At 37.3% G+C, this 13,896-nt stretch overlaps 1 protein-coding gene across 4 annotated transcripts in view; it reads left to right on the top strand.

Moving 5' to 3' along the window:
- The window catches only part of CPQ (carboxypeptidase Q), a 157,199-nt gene that overhangs the window by 108,360 nt on the left and 34,943 nt on the right, over positions 1–13,896 (top strand). For all 4 annotated transcript variants that reach the window (XM_054060057.1, XM_054060058.1, XM_009558012.2 and 1 more), the window contains one exon: positions 7,321–7,412. In XM_054060057.1, the coding sequence (XP_053916032.1) occupies positions 7,321–7,412 (92 nt within the window). The remainder of the gene's footprint in view (positions 1–7,320; positions 7,413–13,896) is intronic.

The raw sequence follows: 13,896 nt of genomic DNA, 5'->3' as shown, positions 1-13,896 counted from the left end.
GTGCTGTGAATTTGCCAAATCACAAACTTATGCTCTTTGCCTTCAGTAGCTTGAAATGTAACAGTGTAAGGTGTTGCTGGTTATTGCTATATGAATTCCTGCCTATGTTGAAGTAGTCAGTAAAGACTTCAGGAAAGGCTGCACTCCAAAGACCAGTCTAGTGATGGATTGTGGTACTGAGTAAATGTTTCCCCACTTTTGCTGTTGTCTCATGTGCATTGAGCTCATGTTCAGTCATGTCTGCATGCCACATTAGACCAGGAAGTCTCCTGCTCAGACTGTGCCTCTGAGTGCTTCTGGGAATCCTGGTGCTTCCCTATAAAAAAATATTTGCTATGGGGAGCTGCCAGAGCCAATGAATACCAGGAGTCAAGAAGATGAACAGGACACATTTTCCTCTTCCTCACCCAGAGCAGGATGCATGATGCCATTGCTGCTAGAGTAGCCTGATGAAGGAAGGATGATTGTTGATGAAGTCTAATTCCAGCCATCACACCTTTTCCATGGCTTTCCTACATTCCTAGACAATGATCTATACGCACATGAGGAAGGGAGAAATGTATTGTGATAGGTGCTATGCATAGTCCCCCCTCTTCTCCTCTTTGCCAGCATTATGAGGAAATGAAGTTTCATGAGTCAACGCTCCTATAAGTGTAGGCATGGATCTAGCACAACCAGATTTCTGTTTTGTAGGAAAAAGGCACAGAAAACTACAGAAATGTTTTTAAAACAGTGCACATAAGAATTTTAAGACACTATGTGGATTACATTTTATGTAACTCATAAGGAGTTGATTAGACAGTTTTATTCCCTTTAAAACTCATTTGAAATTGAAATTGTAACTCTCATCTAAATGATACCCGTAACTAATGTGACTGGAAAACTGTAAGACAGATTTTTATGCAGTTCCTTGTAGCCTTTGTATGAAGCTACATTTCTTTAGTCCAAATTCACTGGCTAATATATGAGGACTAAAAATATGCTTTATTAAAAAAATGGTCACTGGAGTAATTCCTTTTTCTGCTACTTTAATTGAAGTAATGTAGCTTCAGTTTTAACCTACTTGCCAAAAATTTTGTTAAGTGTTTTTCTGAATTTCCTATAGCTGTGGTGGGGTAGTTGTTTGCTGTCTGGGAGATATGTTGTAAAACATGATTAAATTACTGATTTTACTGTAGTGGGTTTATTTGGTTAATTAAATATGCCTGATATTAGCTCCTTGTTCTTAATTTCTTTCTACTTCCCCAAAATTGCTTATTTTATTCTGGCCTTCACCTTTTGCAAATCTTTTAAATCTACTTGGTATGAAATATCTGCCTATGCTGTGACACTGTAAGCGCATTTATTCCTTCATTTCAACAGTTGGTTGAATGCATATTTGGCAAATACTTAAATCTTCGATTTCTGTACTGGATTGGCGTCGCAGAATGGTGACTACAGACATAAAAACTTAATCCAGCAGTAAATTTAGGCATACAGCCCTCCATACCCATGTTGTCCTTTCTCCTGTGGACTGCTGCTTACCCAGGAAATTCAAGATAAAATGTGTGCTTTGTTTATTGATAAAAATCTTAAAAACCTGGCGATGGAAGCTGTTGTGGCTTTCTTTTTCAAACCTATAACCCAGATAACATGGTGAAAAGCTGAAATCCTTCTTGGATGAAGTCAGAGGCCTCCTATCCTTACTGTCTGTTTTATTTTAAGATTTTCAATATGGGGAGACATTTTCTGACTCATCAGCTCTGAGAACAGCATAACAGATTTGGTCTTTGTCCGATCCAGAGAGTGGAGCAGTAAAGGCAGAAGGCACAGCCAACACTCAGTAAGGGCAAACCGTGATTGATGCTTATAATCCTGGGTAGTAGGGCCCTGCTTTGACTTTCCTGCTCCGCAGTTTGGTGAGATTTCCAAACACCTTTAAGGAAGGAGGTTTTCCTGAAGAGGAATACAGTGCATTTTAAAGGTGGACAATGTCCTCTTCCTTTTGTGGAGAACATGGCAATGGGATCACAGAAGGGCAGTGGGTGGAGGAGTGCTCTGCTAAGTGCAGAGTGTGCTAAGTGGTGCATTTGCTGTTCTTAACAGACAAATAGCGGGTTTCCTTTCCTTTTCTTTTTTTGTAGATGTGACTTATCTTGACTTCAGAACCCTACACTAACTGATTCTTTGTTTAAAATGCCGCATGCAGAAGAGCATATTTGTCAGCACTTCTGTCTTGGGCTGTATTCCTCTGGGGTGGCCCCCAGAGAAGCCCTCACTCTGGTAGTGTTGCCACCTGGCTCAATTGCAGCCTGTCCCATCAGGCTCTGGGCTTGGGTTCCCTCTTCTCCCTCATTTCTCCAGTCAAAAGGCTTAATCTGTGTTATTTTTAGTTGCTAGATTTGCAAATAATTTGCAGCTTTCCCCTCCGGTCTTGAATACCCATCTCCTTCCTTCAAATTTTCTCTTGGTTATCCCATCACTTTTTTAAAGTAAATCTACCTTCTTAAATTAAATCTACCTAAAACCTCTCACGTTTCCACCTCCACTCTTCTGTAAATCTGCCCTTCCTATTCTGTCATAAGCTCAGCAGCCTCCCTAAAAACAGGAAAAAAGCCCTCTTGGGTTGATCTCGGTGCTTTATTGCACTGCCATCAACACTGCTGGTCTGCCGCCAGAGCTCTGTCCTTCCCAGTCCTTCCCTGGCTTGGCTCACCTTGCTGCCTCCCTCTGTCCTCTTTGCAGGGTCCTGTCCAAAAAAGCTGCTTTCACTCTGCAGCTGTGGCAGAGTTGTGTTCTCTTACACCCCCAAATATGGCTCTGAGCATTGTGCCAGCCTCAGGTGATTAAACTACAGTGCCCACCTTGGCTCCTACGTCCGCTTTCATTTCTCACTCTCCAGCCTTTGACTTACTGATTTTCTGTCTTCTCCCTGCGATGCCATGTCTCTTCTCCACGAGACCTCATTTCTCTTTACTTAAGACCTTCAAGACTCAAGGGTTTACTCGCTTCACAGCGCTATCCTGTGCAAGCAGTTCTCCTCTGTGCCGTGAACAGAACCCCTATCAACAGAGAAAAAATCAAGCAGATTGCATTGCATTAGACTATTTTAAGAAGAAAACACAGGCAACTTCACAAGCAAAAGCTGTTTCCTATGTCTAATTTGAGCTTCGCTAGAGAATTAGAAATATATCATGGTCAGGGTTTAAGTGAGGTATGCCTTACCTTTTGAAAGTTTTAAATCTAATAGTCTTAAATCATCTCTGTTAAATCATTATTCATCACTCAAATAAAATACATTTCTTCTAAATAAACATCGAACTAGTCAGACTGCACAAATAGTGAGATTAGTTGTCTGAATCACAGAGGATTGTATTTCTTCAACAGAATGACAGCCAAAATCCGGCTGACTTAGAATGGAGATGACTTCTTAATTTCAAAACCCTGTCAAAAAAACCAGTATAATTGAGTAGTAAATGTTAAGAATTTATGCAAATCACTTTATTGGGACTGTAGCTTATTGGGACCTCTAGGAGAGGCCGAAACTGCACAGTAAGTGTGGGCTCTTACTCTAGAAATACTGTGGAAAAGAAGATTGCAACACTAAAACTGTGAACAGTCTATTAGACAAAATGAAAAAGGCCTTAAAAACTTATTGTGGTTCGGTGAAAGTGACCTTATGTAATAGCTCACTTGAGGTCTAGAGCAGAATAGGGAATATTATTACTAAAAATATCGATGATATGAGAAATAGGCAGTATGATGAGAATGCAATGAGACATAAACTATGTAACTTGCCGTGAAGCCCAGCAGTTTAATTAAACCAGCAAATAAAGCATTTGCAGAGGTTCTGGAGATCTCAGAAAATCTCCTGTTTCACAGTTTCTTAATGAGTGAAACAGTTTCCAGTTGAACAGATTGAATCTAAAAAAAATTTTAAAAGACGCCTGAATATTTGGCCAGATTTAAAAAAAAATAGAGCATTATTAGTTTAGATAGGATTTTAATGATGCATAAAGGAACTGCTCGTGTGTTGTATGCAAAACAGAGACATTAAGAATGACTATTGGTACAGCTAATTTGACCCTAAAATATGCATAAGAAGGTGTTTTTTGTTGGGTTTTTTTTTGTGTGCAGAAGGCTGCTGAAAATCCACATGTGTAAGAATATGTGTGCATTTAATAAACACCCTCATGTCCAGAAAATACCCATTTTAGATTTAAAATTCATGTAAAATGTGCATATACACATATATGTGCATGTGTATGTGTGTAACACCTGCATGTTATTTGTCGGCATTGGTCAACAGAGTAAATGAGAGCTGCATTTTAGTATGACTTAAGTGTTTGCAGCACCCAAGGACAATGAAAGGGCCAGCAGCCACCCCAGCTCAGTGGGGGTGTAATACAGCAAGTGTCCTGGTGTTCTTACTACACACATTTCTTTAGTCATAGATCAACCATATAGATGATTTTTATTTCATTCTTTAATTTAGGAGACCAGATGCCCTATGGTATTTTTTATGTGTTTGATAAACCTTAAGAGTGTAGAGGGTGATTCCTCTACATAGAGGTCATGGTAAACTATGACCATATTTCCCAGTTAAGGGTAAGGTAAGCTGCTTCATTTTTCTAAAACGTTGGAGATTTGCAAATTAATCTGTAGCTTGAGGAGGATCTACAGTTGTTTTGGTTTTCATTTTAGTTTAGTAAGCTTAGAAAGAACAATTTATTTGAGTACCAGCTATCACCTTTTCAATTTATCCTCCTGTAAACCCTCATTATTCTTTTTATTGGGATGCAGCAATAGGATGGGATTTCAGTGGGTGTGAGCAGGTGTTGAGTTCTGTAATTTTCATTTGAGTTTTGAGGGAGGACATGTTAGGATCTCTACACGGATCAGTCAGTGAATGCTGTTATAACCTGCTGCACTTTGTCTAAACGATCTATTTAAATGATCTGGGTAATTTTACAATTGTTTTTCCTTCAGACTATGTAATGTGTCATTTATGTAAATGAAAAGGAAAGAAACACTATTTTATTTCTTAAATTTGTGTTCCTTCATTTTAAGATTTGCTGCATACATGGTACACCTATCACAGAACATAGTTTTCTAGTCCAAGTGTTATTTTAGCATGGCTTTTCAATACATATTTGGGCTGTGATCTGCAAGAATTATGATTTTGTGGTGATGATACATACCTTGCTTACCAACCACTAGTTTTTAAGTAGCAAGAACAAATAATTAAACTTCATTAAAAAAAATTGGTATGTAAATACAATACTTCATATTTTTTAATATAAATGTGCATTGAGAATATCCTTAGTAATTTTTCTGGTGAATATTGGATTTATTTGATGCTCTTTGGTTGGAATAATAGCTGTGCTTTTAATAACAGGTAGATAAATAGTCATCACTTACAGATTAAGATAATAAGGAAATTAAATTTTGCTCTGTGGACTTTGTTTTGTATTTGAAATAACTGCCTCCATAGCATATATATATTTATCTTTTTACCCTGCCCATTTAATTTCAGCAGAACACACAAGTAAATCTGCTAACAGACATCTATGAGGTTGGAAGAGCCAATACACCCTCTCCAGGACTGGAAAGACTGCAGCTCAGCAGGCCTTTTTTTTTTTTTAACTTATCTTTAATGGACTGATGCAATGACAGGCTAGGGGGGCTATAAGAATCTGAAACTTCTTTCCCACAAGTGAGCTGAGACTTTCTCAAGCTCCTGCAGAGCAGGAGGGATCAGCTGGGGCTATAGCTCATGGGAGCAGAAAGTGGCATTCCTGATCACTAACCCCAGTTCTTCTTTGGAGAGCAATGGAGGATGAAAACATCTTGATTTTTGCCTGGGAGGAGGCGCCCCTGTCTCAAGCATCTCCTACCAAAGCTGTTTTCACGGTCTTGGTGTAATGGGCTGGTGACTCGGCTTCCACCGGTGTTTTGTGATATGACAAACACACCTCTATTTGCTGCTTAAACTGCAATGCCATTGAGACCATACTAGAGGACCGGCTGCTCTAGTCTTTATACTCTACTCTTTAGAGGCACCTCTTCTTACCAAGCAGCTGACACGTTTGTGGTTATTTCAGGTTTAAAATCTTTCTAACTTCAACCCAATTGCTATTTTATTACCTTAATTTTACCTCACTGGCCATCTGGCTGATTTGAAAAGCAAAGGAGGCTAATCCTGTATTGTCATGATTTAGGAGAAGAGCAGGGAATCTGCTGGGATATGTTCAGGCGGGTTGTCTTTAAAATAATAAGGTTTGACAACCTTTCTGTTTACAGTCAGCAGGACAACATTTAGAAAGTACACCTTCTAACTACTTGTTTGTATTTCATTATGTATTATTGGGAAATCAAAGATGTTTCCTTCGTATTCTGAGTACTCCTTGTATACTCTGCTTTCAGTATGAGGATTGCTGGCATGTAGTTTTGAGAAAGAAAACTTCAGTTGATTTTCATTGCGTTGAGAGAAAAAAAATAATGAAGATCAGGTCTATTTGTAAAATTCACCCATTTCAGAGAGGAAATTAAATAAGTTTTGACCGTGATATTATTTCCCCTCAGCACAGAACTGTGTGTGGTAATATGTGCTTTATCACTTGGCATAGTGTCCTCAATGGTCTTTCTTTTCTTTATTCTATTTTGAATAATTTTGAGGGCTTTTCTTTTGCTTGAACATAATTAGTATTACACTGTACAGAGAACACTGTTTATTCTTGAGGTGTTTGTTCTTCTGTTCTCTCAGGTTTCATGTCTTAAATGTGTTTGTTTATGAATAGAATCAATCAAATAAATAAACAGCAACAACTTCTGTCTGTTCAGATCTGCCATGGCAGAGACACTTTCAAAATTTGTCTGAGAAGCGATCTTTCTTACTGAGCTTCCATAGCAAATTACAAAATGGCCATGTGTTTGCCTTGTTTTAAAAAGCCTGTGTACATTCATCAGCCAATTGTATTTCAGATTCCACAGTGCAGATTGTTGCTTTTAATTTCTCTGATAAAAAGCAAAATAATATTGCAGAGCCCTGAAAGGGGTAAACATGCCTCATAAAATTCCAGCAGCTCATTTTCAATTAATTGTAATAAATTAACCATGACAAAGCAGTGCTAATTCTCATGAAAAATTTATTTTAATCTGCTGAAAGTGGACATGAATTACTTGCAGCAGACCACCACAATGACTACAGCATATTTCTCAAAAATCAAGGTAGTTACTTCATGTTATCATTTTCAGGCACCTACAGTATGTCTCCAAAATGTGCTTCTCTGGTACTGTGGATATTTAATAATAAAAGCAGTATTTAAAACTATGTTTTAGGACTTCGCCCGAAAAGGACACTACGGTTGGTTCTATGGACAGGAGAAGAGCAAGGAGGAATAGGTGCTGAGCAATACTATCAGTTGCACAAGGTAAATGATGTTTTCAGATGATTTGCTTGACAGCACTTTTCCCCCTCATCTTGTCACTCCCGTAAAATTTTTATCAAAATGTTCAGTTTAATATGTAACAGAAAATAGTGATTCCAGTTCTGTCTGAAAGTATATTTTCTGGTTTTAATCATAAATGTAAACTTCATTTTACTTTTAACAGAAAGCGATGCCACCACAGATGTGCGTGTTTCTCTTGACCTAAGATATTGTCACAAAACTGTTCTGAAACACATATTTCATGATATCTGCCAAAGATTTCAAACAATGTTTCAAACGATAACTTTCTGAGAATAAATGATGAATGGTCCACGTTTGTTGGCAGTACAAATAAATTTTATTTGGCTTATATATTTCTACTTCATTGCATTTTCCCATAATATTTTACGATGTAGACCATAAAATAATACAAAGGAAAATCTTTGCTTTCTTATCTTAATAGTGTGTAATCTGAAATGCTCTTCGATAATTATTAGTTTTATGGGATCTGGAACATTTTAAAGAGTTGATTTCTGATGATGCAAGGAACACACAAGCTCTATGACTGGTTATCAGGATAAAAATACTGTGTATTGTCACATCTGTCCCTCCTGCCAGCAACTGGCTTTTCAAAGTACATCATGGCGCGCTCTTTTAAAGAGAAGTTGCATGAAACTAATTTGGAGGTTAGTTTTTGGAATGCATGTAGGGTGATTTTCCCAGAAAAAATATGTTGTACTTGTATAACTAAGCTAAAGCTTAGTTTTATTTTTTCCCTAATTTAGTAGTAATACTCTCAGCAATGTTTAATATATACAAGTCAGAGACAAGATGAATGCAAATGGTTTAGGAATTCACCTGCTGTACAACAGTATGAAAGCAGACTTATAACCACTTCCCAAGAGTATGTTTTTAATGGTAAGCAGCCTATTAGAAAAAATAAATGGAAATTTCACTTTGAATCAAACTATCTCTATATAATCTAGTCCTTTTTATTGTAAGAGTTACCTCAGTTCTCTTATTTGGAAGACGTACCTAAGACCTTGCTTCAGGGGAGGTGACAGGTTGTAGTTTAAATGTGTAGTAAGGACTCTGATTTTACCACTGGTATTCTGATTTAGTGGGATGTCCCTGCCTATGGCAGGGGGGTTGGAAAAAGATGATCTTTAAGATCCCTTCCAATCCTAACTATTCTATGATTCTGTGATTCTATGATTCTGAGATCAGCAGAATTAAACTAGAACAAAACGTTCTGGGATGCATAGCACAGGAAAGACATGCTTCTCATGCGCAGAAGTGCATTTTGGAGGAGCTGGAGGGATAATGTGTGCCTAATGCACACTGCTCATGAGAAATGTATTGTCATCCCTGTAGATTTCCATGTTGGAAAATAAGCTCCATCCTATGGTGATGTCAGCAACACATGAAATTTTCTCATGCACATCTCATCTTTGCCAAACTGTCTGCATTTCACTGTTCTTTCTAGGGTTTATATTCAGAGTAATATAAAAACGCAGGCTGAAAGGTTATATAGGGAAAATATAAAGCAGTCTGGATGGTGTTTGAAAGATATTTGATTACTTTGCTTTTAAAAAAGTTGAGACAAAGATGTGCCCCTCAATTTTTGCTCTGCTAATATGATTCCGTCTGGATGTTGTGCTCTGCAAAGAAAGCCCAGTTTAACTTAACAAGAGTTTGTAATTTACATGACGAATTTAAGCAGAAATGACATCCATCTGTTGCTTCTTGTTCTTCACCCCCACCCCTCCCCCCACTATGTGATCTGGCATGATTATAAAATGGATACAACTATAGCGCATCACATTACTCATAATAACAAAATAAAGCAGCTTAATACTGCGCATTATATTTAGCATGAAAAATAACCTTTTAATGATTTACTTGCACAAATTTCTGGCAATTAGGATAGTATGGCACAAACATTGCTTGCTGATGGTAATGAGTACAAGTTAACTAAGAGTGGTATTTAAAGATGCCTTGTTAAGTGAAAGATGGCCTTTATGACTCATCTACATAGCTAGGCTTATTATGACTTTAGTTCACTAAAAACAAGTAGAAATATGAATGCAGTAATTCAGTACAGACAGACATGGATTTCCTTGACATTGTAAATTGTCTCCTGATGTGAATGGAAATGTGGCACAGGAGAAGAAATTAAGACAATATAGTACTGGACAAGTACAAATACTGTTACTTTTGTAGCTTATTTATCATTTATTTCAATTTAATTTCAAGTCTTTCTTCCTCATCCATCGTCATAGGTTGCCACTGCTAGAAAGTGGGTAAGTTACTGCAGAAATAACTGAGATAGTAATAGCACTATGCTTCTGCTTTGGTGCCAATAATTAACTCACATCCCTGCGTAATAGCATTATTAATATCACTCAAGTATTCCTGTAGAGCCCAGTATATTGATGGTTAAAAGTAGCAACAAGCTATTTTGGCTGTTCAGAGCTTTATGAGAACGTAAGAACTGCCATGTTGGATTGAACAAAAGTTCAGTCTTGTGCTGTCTCCTGTTTCTGATAGCATCCAGTAAACAGATGTTTAGGAAAAGCATATTTGCCCAACTGCAGGCAAAATAAGCTCAGACAGATAGATTACTCACACAACCTTGCTTTCATTTTATCAAATATTTTTCTGGAGAGCATATCATGGGCCTCATCCACTGTTTCCTTTATGATATTTCTAAAAAGTTTCTGAGAGTTGAAAGCCAAGTATTGTCCAGCAGATTCAGTGCCTTCATTAGTGCAGGAATACTTGCCACCCATCAGTACATTGCAGAGCACCTGCTCTGTTTTAAACATGGTGCAGAAGCCTCCCAGAGGAATTACCAGTACCTTTACACTGAAAGGAGTTAGCTGCTGAAGTGCTCGCTGCATGTAACTGGTGGCTAATATTTAGATTTAATCCTAGACTGGAAAAAGGCTTGATTTTCCTTTACAGTGAAGACCCCTTATCTTTAGGAAGGTTAATGAAATTAAAGGATCTAAGTGTAAATCAGGCTCCAGATCTTTGGGTTTGACACTACATATGAAGTCTTTGCCCAGTGCTTAGTGTAGTGTGACCCAGTTGCTGAGTAAGGCTCTTATGTATAGACAACACAGTAAATAACTTTAAAAATGTGAAGTTGTGCAAACATTGCAACTGCTGCTTCCCTTTCCAGGTTGAATGGAAGAAGCAGAAGGAACATGGGTTACTAATTTTGGAAGATCTCATGTTGCATCTATTCAGTACAGGTTCTTCTACAGCCTTTAACAACGGTACCTGAGTGTCCTCTAGTAGGGTTTTTCTAAGTTTTTTTGTGTGTTTACTGTTAGAGTGTCTTCATGATGGGAGAAAGAAGTCTGTGTAATGACATGCCTGGCCTCCTTTTTGATGCTTCAGACTAGTTACTGTGAAAGATCTTGGTACCATGAAGACAAGATTACAGTTATTTACCCAGCTGAGTTAAGGGACTAAAAATGACTGATAATATTTATTTTGGAATAGAAGTATTGTGTACAATCTCCTGGGAAAGCAAATAAATTTTGTAATTAGAAGACTAAGAGATCCTAGGCCACGTTCAAATTTACTTTATTAACTCTGTTGCGATCATTAGAAGCATTAATGTGTTATGAATTTAATCAAACTGCATTAGATAAAGCATTCTTAAAATATTTCTACATGCTTTTATTTGGATCTTAGTGATGTTTGCAGTACTTACCTAAATTTCTGATGTGAATGCCATACACGGTTTTAACTTCTTAGTAAAGGTTTAACTTTATGAAAAATATCAATCACCTGGGTTTACTGCGGTTTCCTTTTTGTGTTTATTACCAAGAAGGTTTGATATTTTGTCCAAAATGGTTCTGCATGAAAACAGGACTTTCTGAAAAGCTGGCATCTCATAGTTGCTAATTTAAGTAGTCTTTGTTGAAGCTCACATTAGATTTCTACTGTGATTTTCTAATGAGTTACTTTCTCTAAGAAGCAAATATAAAAAAAAATTCTTGTCCCTTTCAGCCAAAATGATTCTTCCTCAGAAAATATTGGCTCCTCAAAACCCGAGTTCTCAGAAAACTCTTGTATTTCAACATCTTGTCTATTTCCCCAGGTACCAAGTACTCTGGAGGAGACATGGGTTTGTGTCTGATTTGAACCAAACACATCAAGGCTACTTATAACATGGCTACTTATATCCCAGTGAAATGTATTGACCATTTGCCTATTGATTGTTCTCAGGAAATGTTCTCTGTAATCAAAAGTTCTGTAAAATTACTGCTGGTTGTTTTGACCACTGATGTCCTGTTGATCCCTTTCATTAAGGAATGGGAGAAACACATAAAGAGAGAAATGTTCAGTTACAAAACTATAAAAAGAAAAGAATGCACTGTATTCTCCAGAATCACAGTTAACAACCAGTAGCACCTTGATTGTATTACACATAGTAAAGCTAACATAATTATACAGTTATATTTTACACAGGTTCTAGGTCAGTAGGAATTCATAATTCTTAATATTGGTGTCACATTCCTAGTGAAAGCTGCAGAGAATGCCAGTTGTTGCTAAAATACAAAGATTGGTTGATTCCTTACCATGCATGAAGAAACAGTAATGACAGCATGACTCCTGGCTGCCTACTCTTTGTTCCGTGTGGGCAAATTTCATACACATCTAGTGTTAGGACTTGCTTCTTTCCTCACTTTCCTTCAGGGAGTAACAGAGCTGCTCTCTGAAAAGTGAACTAGTGGAGACATCTTCTGAGGATAGCTGTTTTGCTTTCATATTCTAGGCAGACGCACCCAACCACAGATCCTTGGTGCTTTCGGATCTTCTGCTATAAGAAAGTTGATCTCCTTTTATTCAAACTCCCAGCAGCTGTGCAAGGCACAGAAAATTGTCACCTCTTGTTGACTAAGCATTATGAACTTTCTCCTCATTGACTTCTTTTCATTTTAACTTTTCATTTTAACTTTTCGCATCTTACCTAGATGAGAACCTAAAACCATTCTGCATAAAACTAGGAAATATTGACCGTGTGTGTGCTGTGATAATTTCTAAGGTGTTGCAAATTTATTTTCATTTATCTTCTACTGAAACTTACAAAAGTAGTCATTTGCTTACTGAAAGAGTGAAAATCATCTTTGTCTTTCAAAGACATAAACCACGATTTTTAATTTTGGCAGTGTTGCCTATTTTTAAATGAAAACCTAAAACCTTTCAAAAAAGGACAGCAGCGCGGCAGTCTTTCAGACTCAAAGACAGTGCTTTGGTACCCTTGTATTTGAACAGTAGAAGGGCTTCAGGTGCTCGGATGCCTACCTTACTTAGCCTACTGCTGTCATAGAGCTGTCTGCTTTTTCTTGTCTATCATCTCAGAGAACTTGCAATACTGAATGGTCATTTCTGTGGGTCCTGGCAACTGGTTGCAGAGGAAAAAGTACTAATATTGTACAAGGCAAGAAATGCTACTAGTACGTTTTTACTGAGTGAAATACTAATAAATGCATGACCAAATCTTGCTCCAAGGTTTTAGAAGTTACTGGGACTTTTGTCATTGGCCTTCTGGAAGTCAGAACTCTAACTCTGATAGAGAACAAGCCATAAAGTCTGTGGACTTATTTATAGACTGCTTTCCCACAAAATGTGGCAGAAAAATATTTCATCTTTTAACAAGAGTACGAATCTTATTCATACCTTGTCATCTATCAAAATTTGTGCTAATGTTCAGTTTTACTGCAGCTATACAATGATGGGGTAATTTAAAAAAAAAATGTAACTTACGGTGTTCCTAATTTTCCTTGTCGTCATCCATAAAGAGTGTGAATGCTTGTGGATGGTGGTTATTATGCCTTGATGCTGGCACATCTCTGCTTCCTAACAGCTGTTCTGGTGGGTTTTTTTTCTAGTTTCTGTTTATGCTGTTTTGCTTCATTAAATAATCTTGATCCTAAACAGCAGTTCAAAATTACTCTGCACTGTGTTTAGATGTATTATTAAATACTTCGAGGATATAATTTAATTTTTTTGTTTTCCAGCTGTCACATATACTTAGGTGTTTCTGGTGTCTTCTGTTGCCTTTCCTGTAGTCTTAGTTGCCAGCCTAACAAAGCTTGAGGTGGATTTAAACACACTTTTAGTATTGTGAGTGTGATGACCGTCATTTCACCATAAGTTCTGCAACGCAGTTGTCATTGTGCTATATACTTGGATCCCTACTGCTCTGAGTCAAATACTGGAATACAAGAATACACATGTTGGTGTTTCCTAAAGTTAAGTGTAAATCAATAACAGAAAGCTGAAAATGCACTGTTATTACTGGAACAAATTAACCATTAGTCAAGGACAGCGCTTTGCCATTACAGACTTCAGTATTTTCCTTATAAAATGATGATTTCTCTCAGTGGAATGAAAAAGAAAACTAGTAAACGAGCTATTGAACAAGTAATAACACTTCGTTTTAAATAGCCCAAATTACTGACGG

Source organism: Cuculus canorus, chromosome 2 (genome assembly GCF_017976375.1).
Source record: "Cuculus canorus isolate bCucCan1 chromosome 2, bCucCan1.pri, whole genome shotgun sequence".
NCBI classification, from domain to species: Eukaryota; Metazoa; Chordata; class Aves; order Cuculiformes; family Cuculidae; genus Cuculus; species Cuculus canorus.
Note: the sequence above shows the minus strand (reverse complement) of the source record. Positions and strands in the feature narration are given on the sequence as shown.